This window comes from Micropterus dolomieu, linkage group LG17 (genome assembly GCF_021292245.1).
Source record: "Micropterus dolomieu isolate WLL.071019.BEF.003 ecotype Adirondacks linkage group LG17, ASM2129224v1, whole genome shotgun sequence".
NCBI lineage: Eukaryota > Metazoa > Chordata > Actinopteri > Centrarchiformes > Centrarchidae > Micropterus > Micropterus dolomieu.
The window spans coordinates 13,082,658-13,101,726 of NC_060166.1; the positions used below are offsets into that span (position 1 = coordinate 13,082,658).

At 42.4% G+C, this 19,069-nt stretch overlaps 1 protein-coding gene across 4 annotated transcripts in view; it reads right to left on the reverse strand.

The window, feature by feature from the left end:
* The window catches only part of ssh2a (slingshot protein phosphatase 2a), a 31,371-nt gene extending 12,548 nt beyond the window's left edge, over window positions 1-18,823 (reverse strand). For 2 of the 4 annotated variants that reach the window (XM_046074003.1, XM_046074002.1), the window contains exon 1: window positions 6,361-6,882. In XM_046074003.1, the coding sequence (XP_045929959.1) occupies window positions 6,361-6,488 (128 nt within the window). In that variant the 5' untranslated portion in view covers window positions 6,489-6,882. Of the gene's footprint in view, window positions 1-6,360; window positions 6,883-15,747; window positions 15,792-18,616 lie in introns of those variants that run through there. The other 2 variants (XM_046074004.1, XM_046074005.1) reach the window with 2 other exon arrangements.
* Between the last annotated feature and the right edge of the window lie 246 nt (window positions 18,824-19,069).

Here is a 19,069-nt window from a genome sequence, read left to right on the forward strand (position 1 = left end):
TACAGGGACTTCTGCCAATTATCTAATCATATACTCACGTAACTGCAAAAACGTACTTCCTTTGTAATCACTTTCTTGCACATGCTGACCCCAACTTTGCGTAATAAGCACCAGAAGGGGACAAGGAACAGAGGAGTGTTGTGATGGGCTTATGTCAGTGTCACAATGCTCCATTCAGCTGGCCTCTAGTCTGCAGGCTCCCCAAATCAGAGCAGACAGACCGATGCAGGCAAAACAAGATCCAAGCCCCAATGTGAACTCAGAACACAATGTTCTCTGCTCCTCCACACAGCTGGATTACACACACAGACCTACTCACGCTCACAGCTGCCAGTAAGGAGGGATGTGGGGTTTGGGAGGGGACCGAGGTTCAGAGCGAGCCCCCTCCTCCGCTGTGTCTGAGCAGAGATAAGAGCTGGCATGCACACAGCGCTCCACAGCAAAGCAGGTCGTATTAAACGGGGTTCTGTTCCTCTCTGGAACACTTAATCTTATTAACTGTGACTGAGGTCACTGCATTGAGGAGGAGGACACATAATAAACTGAGGTCAGTGTTTCAACTGGATACCAAAAAGTGAGTGAGCACCTCCGGTGCGCTTGCACATGTCAATGACATGTTTTTTTGTTTGGAGCCCAAAGTCACACAAGATGCCGATAAAATACAATGGATGACCTACTTCTGCTTATGACTGTTTCAATGAAAGCCGTGGGTCCAGTAAAAAACATAACCATAATGATGCTGAGCAGGAGGACTGCCACTTAAGACAGTGGCCGCTTGGGCTCCTGCATTCATTCAGTGAATAAACAGAGCACAAAAAAAAAAGAGAGGGCTATGAGTTTTAAATGTTTCATAGGGATCACGTAGCACTTGCAAGCCAAGGAGGACCACAGTAACAAAAACACATTGAGTGTATTGGCTCTGCAGGTTTTTGCCAAAATTTAGACCAAAAGTTAAGCTGGCAAGAACGTAGGCTATCTAGGAACAGGAACATGAGCAGCCACAATCTTATCAGCCAGCTAAATGTGGGTGTTTAAGTTAAACAGATTTACTTCAAGAGAAACCCTTATGTTACTTTTACAGAATTTCAGCAGTATTTTAAAATTATCTGCTTGCTTAAATATGCCCAGCTGTAGTTTGTTTTCCAAAGAAAGTTAATGTGATTTCTTAAGGTCATCTGTAGTAACAGTCAGTGAAAGTTTAAGCTCACTGCAGTTTGTCCATGATCAACTGGAACAAATACAGTGGATACAAGTGTTACTAGAGGAAACACTCACTCAGATAGTTGGCCAACCTGTTCTACTAAACTTGAATAAGGGTGGTTTTGAAACCTCCGGGGCTAGACACTGAGACAAAGAACTGACAACTACACACGCAAACAGGGAAGATCACAGGGATTAATCAAAGGAAATTTATGACGTCATGTATCTCTTTTGAAATTGTGCAAAGAATTGGTTGCTATGCTTATTCTGATGGTTAACCACTATGTTGACTAATCTATCTCAACCTCTGCAGCAGACTGCAAGTCTACACTCAATGAACCTCTGCAGTTCATCAGGTTCAACAGTTCTTCAATTTCACAGTGAGGGCAAAAACAGGCCGGTGCCGTCTGCCATTTAGGCTTCCTGTCATCCCCTTATTTTCTCTGTAACTTCATCTCGCCATCCTCCCAGCCATCCAACTGTCCTTCCTGAGTTTTGCTGAGATCATGGATGTACAGGATCAGGAGACACAGACAACAGAGAGAAAAAACAAAACCGCAGCCTTCTGCTGAGCTCACTTCCCATAACCCACCCACCCTTGACCCAGCTGTTTCCTCTCACTCTTCCCTCTGTCGCTTCCTCTTTTCTGCATTCCTCACAACTTTGTCCTACTTTTCATTTCCGTCACTCTCCTCGATTGCTGCTGCATCATGTCCAACTGTGCTCACAGCCTTGTGCACTGTACTTGGCAATGACCATGTATAGCAGTGCTACTGTACAATGTCATCTGTAACATAACACTCATACTCTCCCCGAGTCACGCGAGGAAGGCCATGCACGTAAAGATGCACACAGACGCACTGAGAAAGTGGAATCAGGCCAGACGTTTGGAGAGGTGGCGGGCTGTGAACGACTTTCAAATACAGTTTCTAAAAATACATTAGTCCTTTAAAAGTCTCAGCTATTGATAGGCTGCATTTTGATGAGCATGGTTGACTTACTGTACATAAAAGCTTTTCTTTGAAAGGGCAACACTGCAGAGGTTTAACAATGAAGCTTGCGTCTGCTCTGAGAACAGGGTCTGGTTTTACATGTACGACATGTAAAAAAGGTATGGCTAAGTACCCTGTCAGAGAGATACACAACACCACCCACTGATTCCACATACAGCCACAACGATAAGTCAATTCATCAGAAAATTGATCAGAACCTGCTGTTTTGATAATCATAGTCATTTTTGAAGGAAAAAATGATACACATTCACTGGTTCTAGCTTTTCTTTTTCTTCCATATGTCATAGTAAACTGAACATCTTTGGGTTTTGGTCTGTTGGTTGATCAGAACAAGGAATGTGAATAAATAGTCATTTCACAAACAAAATGATTTGTCAATTAGCAGTGAGTGAATCCATTCTGCAAATCGCTCCATTAATGAGAACCTGTCGTGAAGTTAGCGTTATCACTTTAAGCAACGCTGTGCTGCCATCAGACTGAATCAATTTAAACTGATAAATTTGTAATGCTTAATGCGTCATCAGACACTGACAACGCTTGCCAGTCTGTTGGAAAGCACCCAGATGAACTGAGTTGTGCACGATGAGCTCAATGTTACAGTATACCAAGAAAGCTTGGAAAAAATTGTGAAGACGACCGGAAAAGCGTCCTTTCAAATCAGCCCAGCTGATTTAAATATGCGAAGGCAAAAAACCCCCCAAATAAAACCCACACATACAGACGGATAAAGCAAGTGGTGATCTGGGAAGAGGGCAACGAGTTCAGCTAAATTGGACTTCATAAACTATGTGAATGAGGGGCGGGCGGTGAAGGATGATAAAGAGATAAAGAAAGACGACCCAGTCAGAGTGTGTAGCATAGAGAGTGGGGTGGGCCATCTTTTGGCATTCAGCCACCCCAGGCTTTGGGCAGAAGTGAAGCAGCAGGTACTTGTTATGGCAGTTACAGACACAATCATCACTATGTAAGGACCACTCCACATAGTGGGCAGATAGCTGGGTGACCCACCCCACATCCCCCCCCTCCTCCTGGCCGTGCCCATATTAGTCACTTTCAGGAAGAGAGTGGGATAAATATAGGGCCTGGCCCAATGCAAGGCAGGCCCCACTAAGGCCTTATGAGTTTGCACCCAAGATGGATACAGTCCATGGGAAAGACAGGGAGTAAGCTGTCGTGTGCGTGTGTGTGTGTCTGCATGTCCACAGGTGCATGTTAGGTCCTGCAGCTTTGAGGCACTGCCATGGAAAATGTGTCACACGAAGAAGACAGTTACAGATGGGTGAGAAAAGAGAAAAGTCAAGATCATGGGGCATCATGAAGTAGAGGCCCATAACCCCCAACTGCAACATCCTCGATTCAAGCCTGGCCAGGGACCTCCGGGACGTCATCTTACTCTCCACATGTCACTCTCCACTAAACAGTCTAATAAAAGGCAAATCTCCCTCAGACATAAGCTCAAGACTGATTACAATTGCACAGCGGAATACTGGGCAAAGCAGTATAAAGAGATATAAAGAGAAAGGGATACCAGGTCATACTAAACATAGACTTTCATCAACTGGCACAGAAGCAAGTCAACATATCACCAAGACCTATTGTCTTCCATACGCATGTGAGTGAGGAGAAGTTTTGCAACAGTTTCTTTGGTAATCCAGTGTGTAGGCCACGGTCCGAGCAACCGCCACCTTCGTGAACTAAACATACCTGACCAAGGCATGCAGTACTATTCTGGGAAGGATTCAGATTACATTTTAACTTTTTAGACAAACTACAGGCAGAGAAACAGTACTGAAGAAGCTCAGCTCCATTCCCATTTAGCTTGTGGTAAAAAATAAATAAGCAGAATAGTAGCGTGGAAGTTCCAGGACACACATCCATTAACACATACTATCAGATGCCTGGCAATGAATAGGACTAGCTGTGATACACTAGGTAGCTACACAGCTGGTCCAATCTCATGCCATTTACTTAAACTGAATTACACTTAAACCAAGTCATGTTATTTGATTTTAGATGCATCACACACGCACACAAGCATAAGCAATGACCTATATCCAGCTGCTGAAGCCTTTGGCACAAACACACAAACACTTCAGCTGGTCACGTTTCAGTCTCATCTGATAGCCTTCGAAAACACCTAAGCAACACAAACACACACAGTGCAGCGGAAGAGAGGGTTTTCCTAAAATTGGTGGGATAACAATGGTGGTTTAGACGCCATTTAGCCACAGGTAACACTTAACTCCATCGACAGCCTCAAGGCTTGTAATTACTCACTCAAAGCTGGTTAAACATTAACAGTCCTGCAGAGGTTCCCGGCACATACAGGCGTTCCCACTATAAACACATATGCACACAAACATTACAAATGCTGACACACATGTACACACACCAGGTGCTGTAAATCAAAGGAGGCCAAAAAATCCCCTGCGCCGTGATGAGGGCTGTTGTCCATCCTGAGCAATACAAAAGGAGCGGTGAGAAAAGACACCAACAAGTATCATGCAATACGGCCAACAAAACCAGGAAGTCAGAAGTTTCCCACATCTGCGGCTATTTACTAGACACACGTGCCTGCCAGTATGCAGTGTGTGTCTTGCATCAACATCTTCCCATAAACCTTCTTTGAGCAAACTCACTTTGAAAAAACTATTTCCTTACAGACTGGGTGCAGCCCTAATAAAGACTAAATGTTCAGTTTACTTAATAACCTCAACACACAGTCACGTGCAAAACAGCTGAAAAACACCACCATCAAGACGCAGGCTGTCCTTGACTTTCCTGAAAACCCTGACAGAGGAACAGTTCTCATGCAGGGCACAGCCAATTAATGACCGCACGAAGATGTTACCCAAAAAAAGAAAAGAAAAAACCACAACCCAGCAGATCACACTGGAGCTAAATAAATTGATTTCATCTTTTAATCCACTTACAGTAATTTCTACATTGACCACCAAATTTGCTAAACTTATCTGAGCTGGCTCCACATGAGAGTTTGGAAACACTGGAACAGAGCAGCCTTTGGTCTGACCTGAAGGGCAACCTTGTCCTCGCCACATGTACAAGTTAACAAGTCAAGCAAAAAGAAGGCTTTACCTCCCTTAACCTTGATGTCTGCTGACACTGTACAGATAAGATCACTGTAAGATACATTAATGGTAACTATTTTATTAATAATAAACAATCCGTTCAGTTCAGTTTCCTAATTATGTGTACAAGGAGATGTAGTCATTTTCTCTATGGATTTTTATTGCTTTATTGCTCGTTTCCTAGTGTCTAAAACGAAATGGATGCAGGACAATTTTTTTGGGTCTTCCTCTAAGCAGACATTATCTTACGATGAGTCAGAGACCTCAGACATTAGCTTTAGTTGTTGGTATATGCTCAACCACAACCCCATTTTATACCAAAATACAGAAAATCACAAACACTGCTGCCCTTTTCTTCTTCTCCTGGCTTATTAAGTTATTTCAAACTTAACTCAAAATAAAAAGGTCTTAATTGTAAATTAATAACAACTACCTCCACAGCTAAAAAAAACCCTCACATGTTTAAACAAACCAATATTCCAGCCTTGTACAAACAAAAAGGGAGTCACAAAAATTCTTGATGTGGCAATCAGGTGATGTATCATTATCTCAGTAGCCATGTTCCCTCTTTAAACTGTGTTTGGACCTGTGAAACATGTAGTATGATTCACACTTCAGGCAGAGCCATTATGCCTTAGTAAGGTTAAAGTGAAGAACTAAAGATGAGTAAAACCCTGCTACGTCACTGGGAAATACATTTAACACTGATGTTGCAGAACTGTTACAAAATGTTCAGCTTACTCACAGCTTAACAATGTTAAACGTTTCCCAATCTGTTACTACTACCTCCATTGATCTTTAACATGCAATGCAACAAATCAATTCTGAATACACACAGCAATTTCACAGTTGAATTCCTCCTTTTGGAAGTGAAGTTGTAACCAGCTGTTGTAGATGTTGTAGTTTGAACGGAGACCCTGTTACTTCATGGCACCTTCACTGTCTGTCCCTGCCATGTGTAATAATGAATGTGTTTCAATGTATAAAAACATTCACAAGCTAAAGCCTATGCCAGAGTGTTTCTACCCTTCACAAACTTGCCAGTTTTTTAAACTTACAGCTGGTTGATCTGATTTTTTGACACCACCGCGTCGTCGCTGAAGTAGGGCACCATCTTGGCCCCGCAGCAGGAGCAGAAGCTGACCGCCGACGAGCTGTCGGATTCGGACACCGCGTCGAGGGTCATGCCGGCGGGAGGAGCGCAGAGGCAGAAGGGGGGTCAGGTGTTCTCGGTCCGACAGAAAACTTTTACTCCTCTCCCTCAGTCATGTGCTCTGTCACATCAAGACGGCAAACAGCGGGCTTCATTGGGTGTTAATGGTTGTAATACAGTGACACAATGACGAAATATTCCGCGAATTAGGTACCGCAAAAAATGAGAGATGTTTCCAAATCGCAATTCTTTTGAAATAAATTAAGAAGCGCAACTAAATCTAGCACACTGTGTTCATGCTCCCGGCAGCAACGCCTGGCTGTCCAAGATGTCCCAACAAAGCGAGTCCCACTTTAAATACGTTTCCGTACAGTTTTCTAAACATCACTTCTCCTCGTTTAAAAAAACAAAACAAACAGTCAGCACTCGTTACCCCGTACAGCTCTGAGACATGCGGCCACGCTGTCGGTCAAACTCTCACGGAGAAGTCATATGAGGGAGGAGTTACAGACGCGCAGTTTTGGTAAACGCCGGGAGCCAATGAGGACAACAGGGAGGTAGGACCGCCTCCACCGCCAGGCCCCTCTGCGTCCACACTTGCTTGAAGCAGAACAGTTTGTATACAAAGCGATGGCAACATTACACCATGCAGGTGATTCACTGTTTAGTTCCTCCTGTCTGGCTGAGGGTGTGCTTATCAGGAACTTTACTGCCTGTTGTGTTTGTTGGTTTAAAGCTGCATACTCTTGGTACTGCATGGCACATGGCTCCCTATCTAAGTTACACTGTGTGTGTGTGTGTGTGTGTGTGTGCACCCATATAAAAAAAAAAAATATATATATACTGTAGGTCATTTCTATTAATAATCTTATTAATTTAGTAATATTGTTAGGATCGACATCTGATTGATTGTCGGATACCACAGGGTCAACTGGGGATCTGCTAATTAAACTAATGTTGTAGAGTCAATTCAACCCACAAGGGCTTTTGGTTTTGGCAGTCAGCTCATTGAGGTGACTTCACTTGTCTCCTTCTCCACCCTTTTCTCCCAAAACACAACCCTTATGGTTGAGTTACATAAGGAGCAAGAACAAATGAGAAACAGGCTGAAGTCATCCAGACTGAGACCAGCAGGCCTGTAGTATCAAGGCAAAGTGGAGATATACCGGAGCCTGTCCTGTCAAGAAAGTCTGGGGGAGAAACAACTTCACAATAAAGTAATCTGAAGATATCAAGTGTCAACTGACTTACTGTGTGCTGTCAGATGGACACAGTGTCTTGGTTCATTGTTTTATATTCTACTGGTGTATACATGTAGTGCCCTATGTAAGCTGACAACAATTTGAAAAACATTGTAAAACTACCCCCCACCCTCATTATATTCACACCAGCTGGTGCCAAGCGGCCTAAAAATCAAACGAAAACAGCCGCGGCAAATGAGCTCTAAGCAGTGGATCTAAGCTTTCTTACAAGGTTTATGGAAGGGCTGCTTTCTGTTTTGTCTGTTTTCCAGAGCAGAGCAGTTATCAATAGAGACGCTGACTGAGAAATATGGCATTATTAAGCATACTGTTGTTGAACAAACCTTTGGCTCTGTGTTCACAAACTTCCCAGCCCATTGTTACTCACTGTAATCTGCATAGTACGCTTGTGTCGATCAACACTGTGAGGCTGCGGAGAAACTGTAGTTGAAGTTGTTACAGATCCTAGACGACGGCCTAGACTGAGGATTGGTTCATGAATTCTAGCTAATGTAGCTCAAATAGTTCACATGTACCATGTATCCAATGCTGTGTCACACGCAAGCCTCATATTTTCAGGTATCCAACAACCTTTTTGGCCAAAACACACTTTTTAGTCAGCTTCCACTGCCTCCTTAAATTGTGTGTTGTTATATTGTCTCCTCTGAACTGACTATGATACATTATGAGATATATATATATCTTACAAAACATTTTTTTTTTTAAATAAGTTATACAGCAACATTTGGAAGCAGCACATTTGGTCACATTACAAGTGTGAGATGAATATTTTGTCAAGCCCTGCAATACTAACATTCAGAGATCAGCATCTAGTGATATTTTTAACAGCCAAAAGGTGGACGAGTATTAAAAGCAGAGTTGTCTTCACACAGCGCATCAAAACTGCAGAGTGAATTCTATAACGCTGTTTCTAAATTTAAGTCAGAGGTCAGTCCCCTCTTCCTCTCTCTCATGTCAACTTACTGTGGTCTCAGACTTCCATGGACTGTTTGCATGCCTACAAATCTGTGTAATACAGGGGACCACAATAACAGCAAAGACACAAAACATGTATGGTAATAATACAGGGATGTCTATGCTTCACAAAAGTGTAGTAACAAATCAGAAGAATTGTGTACACACTCTAACCTAGTGAAAAATTACAATTTTATTAAAAACAGTCAAGCTGAAAAGACTTAAAACTATTATTAGTACATACAACAAACACACCAACACCCCCGTCACACTACACTTTACTCTGTCTCACCTTCCTACCGACAGCTCTTGCGCCATGAGGCGGGCTGTCCAATGAGCTCTGCCAACAACAGTGGACATAAAATCCACACACACACACACACACACACACACTCTCTCTCTCTCTCTAGTGCTCTCGTCATGTGGTTGTGTTTAGTGTCGTCACATTTACCAGCACTCAGTGGGAAGTCATTTCTCTGTGGTTTGGTAACATGAGAGTCTATTGTGGGGTTTGGCTGAGGACTGGACAAGTTGCACAATAGACTTCCTCTGTCACTTGATGGGAGTGGGTGCTGTTAGGGAGTCGTGGGTATTAAAAAGTGTGAATGGGAGTACCCTAGAGTGAGACCTACCATTTGCCTACACCTTTGGTTAAAGCATGAAGCCAGCTGTTTATCATATACTAACCTGGAGATGGGCTATTGTTAGCATACTGTTCTACAATGAAAGGAAACACCAGTTGAGTCTATGCTTTCACCTTCAGAGCTGTATAACCTGCAGCATGACTTGTACCTTAAATAAGTTCTTCCATCTGAAAATGCATATCATGCTGAAGGTAAAGAAGTGTTATGAAGTTGTAGCTGTGGCTAAAATCACCTGGCCTCAAAACAAAATAGGAGACTGAAAACAAAGCAAAGAACAGCTGGACTACAACGCCTTTAGTTCAAATGTTTGCCAACTACTCAGTCCACTCTGTTGTGATAGGGGCACTTCACCTAGGAGAAACAGGGAGCCCTCTTAACAGCCAGATAAGACGGACAAAGACGGACCTGTTAGCAGAGGTAGAGGTACAGTAACCAAACACATGTAGGCTACTGTACTGCAGCTAATAAGCACTAGCTGGAAATCTGTTCTTGGGTGTGAAACCCTAAAGAAGCAATGTTGCCAATGCTGGGAAAAATAATTTGCAAAGATAAACGTTAGTGTGTTGGATGATTTTGTTATCTCCATACTATGCAGTGCTAATCGACACATCTCACTTGTTATACTGCAAAATTAAGGGAATTAATTTGGACTGATTATAATTATTATTTTACTACTGATTCAATTATAAATGATACATCATTTCATGACCCTTAAAAATGACCCTTTTGTGCACACAGTGCCTTTTGGGCCACATAACCTACATTGTGTGCATGAAATGCTAGATGTATAACTTTGTGTCACGTATATTTCTCTACATCTATAGACAGATCTCTCTCTCTTAGTGGTGGGAAGCTGATATATATGCTCACATAGTCACTAATCTAGGACAGGGAATACTCCATGTACAGCAGGTGTACTGCTGGAAGAGGGGAGGCAGGTGTGGTGTCTGCAGTTGAGAGTAAATGACAGAACAGCTTATAGACTTAAAGAGGCATGTCTCCACATGCCTCGAGGTGGTGTTCCAACACTTTGTCCTCGACTCGGTGTTGGTTACTGCACCTTGCCCTTCTTGTTCTTCTAATAGCAGACTCATTAAATTATTGGCCTGGTGAACCTGCTCTGCTTGTGTGCATCTGGGTCAGAGCTGACACATGAGTGCGTAACATGGATATTTAATGTTTATATGTATACCTAGTTTAGTCTGCTGTCGTTAAGTGGTGGCCCTTGTCATTTTCTCACAGAATAGTTCCTCTTTCCACCCAAACAGATTGTGTCAGCTATTCAAAATAATATGACATATCAAAAGCTTTTTATTATCATCATCATCATCATCATCATCCCAAACACCTTTACAGTATAACAGAAACCTCAGCTCAAATAAAACACTGCCATGACGTGGATTGCATTCTGTGAAAGGAAATGCTCTACAGCACAGACAATGGACAGACAAGAGAAGAAAGAGAACAGTTAAGCACACAAAAACAGGCTTTTCTCTTCCACATCATTCAAGTGAAATTAATTTAGGCTACCTTTTAAAAACAGTAGGCGTTTCCCACATCTCTGTACTATGGGTGACAGGTGCAAGCCTAAGTAGTCTAGCAAAGAAATCAGACTTGTGATCCGGTAAACATGAAAGCTCAGTGAACATCACAGTAAAATGTGGACCCCTGTCAGTCCAAGGGGATCCATAAAGCTATGGACTACATTTGAAAATTAAATACAAATGCAACCACACGAACAGTATGTTTACATCTTGTGATGCTGCAACCTTTGACAGCTATGCTACATCACATGATATCCCTACAGACAGTCACAAGAAGGGTAGTAAGCACCTCTTTTGTTCAGCAGCCACAGCAGAATTGATTTAGAATAGAACAAAACCTTCAAATGTAGGTTTCGTTACTCTTGATAGGAAAAAAAAGTTTCTCCAACACTGTCCTTGACAGTCAGTGTCAGTCCTGAGGCAACAGTGTGTGAGAGAGATTCATTATTGCACTGCAGTAACGTTATACTTCACTGGTGTGGTGCAGGGGCCACAGACAGCTGTTTGTGTGTCTGTGTGAAAGAGAAGTTGAGAGATAAAGGGTTTGAGTCAGTGAGCAGTCAGCTAAATAACTGAAAGAAAAAAAGAGACAAAGACTCTGGAGAAGAGCAAAAAACAAGACAGAGTGAAAATATTACTGCACTGCAAGCCAAAGCTCCCCTCAGTCTCAGTGGCCCCTCTACGATATGTTGGCCAGTACTGCTACTTGAATCCATATGTGGGATGGGGAGTAAATCGGACCTCAGCTCTTATATAATACACATTAGGGGTCAATCAGCAAGACCCTTGGCTAACACTGAGCAAATGGCGGGCTAGGTAACTGAGCCAAATGGTAAAACAGGACTATAATGATGAAGTGTATGAGGAAAAAACTGTGTGTGTGTTTGCACATATATGTGTGTGTGTATGACTTCACCAGATGCTGGTGCTTTGTTGTCTTACCTAACAGATAATTGGGACCACATGTCCTTCCTGGCACTATTAGGTTGTGTTAAAGGCTTGCAGGAGTGATGTCACCAAGTTTCAATTTTCAAATGTGTGACATAGCATAAAATATTTTCTAGTATGTACCACTTTGGGTTGAACACCACTCTATTTAAGGTTTCATGTACTGTATGTGCCCAACATAAAGCCCATATCTTGGGCCAGTTGCAATCACAAAGTGAAATTACCGTCAGATGGTCTGTTCTGGTTTTCTGTATTATTGCTGCTGCCAATGAGGTCATGCTTTCAGACCAGTTTGTCTATATTTCAGTGAGCAGATTATCTGAAAAACTTGGGAACAAATTTTCAATGACATTTGGTGGAAGGTTTGGCCACTAGCCGAGGAAGAAGTGATTCGTTTTTGGTGCAAATCCATATCCAGATATGATCATTGTATAAAAGGAGTGGACGTATGTGCGGAAGACCCCACTCCTCACTTCATTTTTTTCCTTCAGTAAATACTTTTCTAATGAGTTTAAGGCCTTAATCGCTAGTTTCAAATCTTCAATAATACAGCATGATGTTCATTTTGTAAATTATGGTCGCATTTAGAGTGAAATAGGCAATAAAGCAGGGTATGCTTTAGGGTGGTCACAACCGCGTCGACACTGTCAATCAGGATAGAGGCGAATCATATCCACTGCTCTGTGTACATTTCACTAGCCGTTGCCTTCCTTCTGGTTGAAGTCTGTGTTTTCGTCTGAGAACTTTGACACTTTCACAGTGTTTTCACTTCATGAAAGTTAACAAACATTTTGGTCACCTAAAAATGTCTTGTTCAGCATTCCGTTGTACTAAAAGACACTATGGAGTCAGCTGTTATCGGTAAGTACATTTTGTTTTAAGCCTGTTTTTCCACTAGCCAAAATTAGCATCCCAGTTAATATTACAGTTAATGTGAATTATGGATGCACCTTGCTAACCAAGCAAGCTAGCTAGGGCTTGTCTGCTCCTCAGCAGCCCTACACTCATATCCAAAAATGGTCACTTTTGGCACCAAAAAACAAAACAAAAACAAAACCCAAGGGAGCGACAGCCAAAATGCCATGTCGGTAGTCCACAAACCAATGGGTTACATCAAGGGGGCTACATCCACTTCTTTTAACAGTCTTTGTATATATAAATGTTCACATTAAACAACAGAAGAAAAAAAAAAAAACATCCATGTTCTCACTACTTTGCTTTCTTGTTACATATCCAGTAATTCAGAGTCAGCATAATCACACTGCTACCACCCACACCACAACCTGTCTCTTTTCCACCAGAAGGTTCAAATATGGTGACCTTAGCTAACATACGTAACTACAAAGACACTCAAATAGATGTTCTTTACTGCGACTATGAGTCATTTGTACATGTAATTGGTTCAAGATGCAAAGAAATCACTTCACTAATATCACGGCTTTGTTAGCGAATGCATGTATGTAGAATAGTTTCTTTAGCCTGACAGTTAATGCACGTTATCCTGCCGCATGAATGAGCTCATGACTGGAGACTTGCACCCTCCTATCGACTCTAGACCAGTGGGAGCCTACCCAGCTTTTTTCAGATGCATTTGATTTTGCCAGGGAAGGTCTCGCTGGGCTCATGTGATTTGGAGGAGTCCAAGTCAAGGCACATGAATGAAATCTGAGAGTGATCCTGGGCACTAGCCAAAGCCCAATGGTAAATAAAGAGAAAATTACGCAATAGAGAAGTTGAATCTTCTGACAAAGTGGATCTCTGCTTCTTAGCACCAACGTACTACCAACGTATTACTTATTATTAACATACATTAAAAGCTAGACACAAAACATCTTATGACAAAGACTATTTAGATTGCACTTCATGTCCCTTTCAAAGTCCATTAAAGATGGAAAGGTAGTATAGGCTTTGGTGTTCCACTCCCTGTTAATGATTGTTTCTCCACAGACAGACTGTAACACAGGCATAACATTTAAAGTGATAAGAGACTTTGTGTTAGCCCTCAGCTTAGTGACGATAAGGTTTCCATGTGGTTATAGGCAAAAACTCAAACACACAAAAACCATGTGTTCAGCCTGTCCTCTGTAAAGTCTGTACATTTCATTCAAATTCTGGCACAGAATAGTGCACAGTGATCCAGAGTCAAAAAGGACAACAGTGGGGACCTCCTTGTATTTTAACAATACAGACACACGTCAAAAGCAAATCATCTACTCCACCAGGTAGAAATATGGAAATTTCACCCCTACAACGTCAGAGGACTGACCAAATATTACCAAACTACTCACCAAGACAATATTTACTGTCAGCATGAAAAACTGTTAAAGAACACAGTTCAAAAACAACTTTGACCAATACTCTGTTGCTTTGGCATGATCCTCAAATGATATTACGTATTCTCAAACCACTGTGGGAAAAGTACTGTGTATTTCTGGGGCAATACATAAACATACATTAGTTTCTAAATTATATGAATTAGTTGTATTGAGACTAGGGATGAACCGAAATGAAAATTCTTGGCTGAAGCCGAATATAATGAAAAACTTACCCGAATACCAAATGCAGAACAAGGTTTTTCACATTTTTTCCATTTGTTTTGCCTTTTTTTACCATTACATAAATGAAATAGTCAAAATGTGCTTTTCACTCAGTGTTTCCCACAGGATTTGGAAAGACTATGGTGGGTGGGTCCGAAGCCCGAGAGGGTCCAGTAAAGTAAATTACATGTGTCCATTTACTTTTAATGTACACATGTAATATGTTTAATACTTTCAGTGAATATAATCCAATTAATCTTATTTCCACCTTATTTTGAAAACTGGACGTTGTCACGTGTATCCTCGCACTAAATTCATCAAGTCCGACCCAATTTGATAAATAAGGTTGTATGTGGTTCCCGTATCGCGTAACATGAAGACTTCATGGTCTCTCTTCAGGTAGGACTCTCATACTGCAACACTTGTCTTTGTAAAGAGAGAAACTGACAGGATAAAGTCACTAACCTGCCTGTCAGCTGGCACTGGTCCATTTCAGTGGATTTACCATAAAGGCTTGAATACGTGTGCACTCCAAATTTAGGTGCGGCTAGCTTAATCGCCTTCTCAGAAAAGAGTGACAAAAACACTCAAAGTGGGTCAGACCATTGTTGCCTTTTCTAAGAAGTCAGCCACAGATGGAGTGGATGTGCTAGGAGACAATTCAGCAGAACAGTGTCTGCAAATGGCGATTTTTGATTTTAAAATGCTTCCACACTGCCGACATATCAATGTAATTGTTCAGTAAAATTTATCCGGTCGTTTGACTAATTAGGCCGAACACCGAAAGTGCTATTTTCGGCCGATTAATTTCGGTGGCCAAACATTCGGTGCATCCCTAATTGAGACATTTTTCTTTACTTAGTGGAGCTATAATAGCACATTCACTTTTTCTCTGACATTACTTTTCTAATAAGGTGTTTAGTGAACAGGGTATATAGTAAAAAAGGCACAAAATGACAATCTGGTGAATATAGACTTTTTGTTGGTTTTGATGTACACTACTCAATTAGCTGTAGAGGAAATGTAAGACAACTTCAGTGGACTGACACTAACAAAATATTTTTTTCTTGTTGCAGTCTTTGTGTAAGCCAAGACAAAAGGGAATTTTCCTTTTGGTGGCAGTGATGCATTGGTTTTATTTTGACACATAGCCTTTTGCAGATCCAAGGAAGTGTTGTGCTGCAGTGTATAAAATAAATGCAACAATTGCTGCAGTGTTTTTAAGAACTGTCCCAGAAAATGTGGTTCAGTGAATGAAGAAACACTGTAAATCTGATGTACCACCTCCCCCTAGTGGCCTGAGTTTCAACTTGCAATTTCTAGTGATGCTAGAGCGTGTGAAAGAACAGAGTTACTCCAGGAAACTTTCAGGAAAGACAATGAGAAACAGGAAGTGGTCTCACCTCCTGGGCTGGGAGCGACGGTCATCCTCACCACTGCCTGACTCCTATAGATGCAGACACAAACACAGAAAAAAACAAAAACATCATCATCAGAGAAACAGGAATATTTATTCATTACCTGTCCTGTCCTCGCATTTCAGAAAGAACACACTGTATCACATTGACCAAAGGGACTTGTGAGGCTACTTGCATCACACACTGAGTCGGAATTAATTAACCTTGTATTAAAAGAGTACTAAATTGGCTGGCGGTCTAGGGCGGCCACTTCAAGCCTTTCATCTGTGACTTCAGTTACAAGGCAGGGTCAGCATGATATTTTAACTGAGGCTCAGAGCAGACACACAGAGTGTCCAGGCCCTCCCCTCCCAGTCTCTTTTTCCTAAATGCAGTCATCCTCCCCCCACCAATGCAACCAGCACAGCTCACAACACACACAGAGACAGTTTTAATCCCAGCCTGTTTCAGTAATCCCCCACAAAACTCAGGGAACTTTCTCTTTGGCATCAATCTGTCAATCCTGGCTACTATGCTGACCAAAAAACATACACACAGACAAACCCCAGATACATACAGTATCGACGGACGCACAGGGACAGACACTGAACAACACTGAGGATGCTGATGCCGATGAATGATGACGATACATGATGATGGATGGAGAAAGATTAGGCTTGAGAGCTGGATGGGGTGGCCAGCGAGGTGCAGAAGCTTGAGGACGGAGGATAGAGTTTTCATCTATTCCTGTGTCCGCTTCCACGGATGTGATTAGGCCTGGAGAGGCAGCTGGCTGAGTGATGTGCTCTGCATCAGCAGCCTAACAGCCTCTGCCTTCAAGACAAAATATGGTGACACAACAGAAATAGGAGCCCATGCGTGGACTCAAAAGCCTTCTGCACGCACACACATACACACTTGACAAAATGCCTAGGTCAACAGATTTTAAAGGGAAATGTGATACCAGTATACCATTACACCACTGCAAAGCACTTGCACATTACTGGTGTGTGTAGGGGCCTATACCTCCAATATGTGATTAAAACAACTAACCATAATAAGCCTGGCCATGGCTGGGATATAATGTACAGGCTGATCACCATGGTTACAATGCCACAGCATGGATGTGTAGGGAGTGGTCCTATAGCCAATGAGAACAGGGGATTTGGTGTGCTGCTAGGCAGATTACTGTACACTACCGCTTTATGGTGGCTATTCCCCACTGTGTTGAAGGCAAAACACTAACGGTATTAATTGATGGGTCAGTGACCTGAAACCGGTGTGTAATTAGAGCCCTGATAAAAGGTTTAGGAAGACGCCTATCACAGATTTGCTGAAGTGCCAATGGCGTTCCAGCTGTGCCTCTCATGAGTGTTCATCTTTCATTCCCAGCTCTTTTCTCCATACATTGCTCTGCTCTGCTGTCCCTTTCCCATGTTTCTGCCCCCCTATCCCCTCTCTCAGCATCAGACATCTCACAAGAGCACTCACATGGCTGCTTCCCATCAGGAACGGGTCTCATGACAAGCAGCTGGTAACCTCAGCCTGGGATACACCGCCTCAAAAGCTACAAAACCTCACTGCTGGGTCTGAATGATAAATTCAGCTTAAATCAAAATGTATGTGTGCCATGTCTTTGATCTGGCACAGACTGGTCAAGATTTCATTGGACGTCGCCAAATATAATCACATGAAAGCTTGGGACCAAATGACGCAGCTTTTTTAAAATAATGGCCCAAATGATGTTTTTAGGTTATGTAAATAATTCATGTTGTTCTTGAGGATTATCTCAAATTTCAGCACCAGCACAGCTCTATAACCACTTCAAGCCATTATAGGAGGCCGATGTTTGCTGACCATCTCTCTGCTGGGGATTTTCCTAATCCATTCGCCATACTATGCATGGCCGTCCCATGTGATTCTCCATCAGACTGTTCTTGATACCTGGACCACAGTCAGTCACTGCCAAACACTGAGGTGATTGAGCTGAGCTGCATGTGACCAAACTCTGCACAATGTTGTATTAACCAGAGGTCATGATCTTCAGACACAAGATGTGTCTTTTCAGAAGGGCAAACTGACAGACTAGCTAAAATCCACCCCAACAAACATCCCTGTGGCCAATTTATCATGTTCCTGGGCAAAGGCACGGTTTTATCAGTGGCAGCCACACCATCACCCCTGCCTGGGTCTGTGTCCAGAGCTTGAAGCCAGACGTGGGAAGCCTCAAAGTGTCAAAGGGGATAAGAGGACTGTCCCACTATGTCCGACAGGGTCTGACAGACCTGTCACACTAACCTGCTTTCCAGGCAGCTCCTCTCCCTTCACTGTCACTCCACTAACCAGGGGTAATGATAGTCACTTTGTAGATGTATTGCTGACATGACTGGCAATTTGGACACAGGCACAGAAGGATCCCATGTTTTAGCTATAACGTTACTTGAATCATAGCATAAACAGAACCAATAATGAGTTTTTATTGCAAGGGATTGTTTGTTTGTCTTGGCTCTGAAGTGACTTTCGGGAGGAAGGGAGTTTACGTTAGCAAACTAGCTCTAACGTTAGATGAACTGCTAACATCATTTAACCAAGTTGAAGTTAACGCTAGTTTGCAAAAACTCGACACCATTTAATAGTATGAACCTGAGACAGTTAACTTTGCGCCAGGCTGAATAACTTGGGAGAGAAACTCGCATGCCTCTGCAGGACTGTGAGAGTCTAAGTTACTTTCAGGTTGCAGTAGGATGCTAGCAGCTAAGTTAGCCACCCCTGTCCATAACGTTAGAGTAGTAACGTTATAAACCGGGCTAGTGGTAGTCTCGCTGTGGCAAAATGAAACTGAGCCGAAATGTCAAACCAGTTCAGGGATACTTACAGACACACAGGGGCTGGAGGTATTGCTCGGCGTCGGCGACCGCTGGACCGTGACCAGCGCCATCCCGGCTGCTCAGACCTCGGTCACCTCGGAGAGAGAAGCGCCGGGACACCAGACATTATTGTGCGCAGGAACTACAGTACGCCCAGCTCCAGAGGATATTTCTCTGCTGATCGTTGCTTAGTTGCCCCGCTAGTGTCAAGATGAAGAGATTAATTGAAACTTATCCGGTCTCTACTTTTTTCAAATTAAAACAAAGTATTGTATTAACTATATACAGTATAAATCAATTTGAGAGTTGGGATTTAATTAAGTATTCACATGACATTAGAAATTGTCTATCTTTTGTCGTTTTATAGGCATCTGCAGTCAAACATCTACGTTGTCTTTTAAGGAGGACCGTTCTACGCTTTTATTTTGAAAGGTAAAACTCCATATTGTTTTTGACGGTGT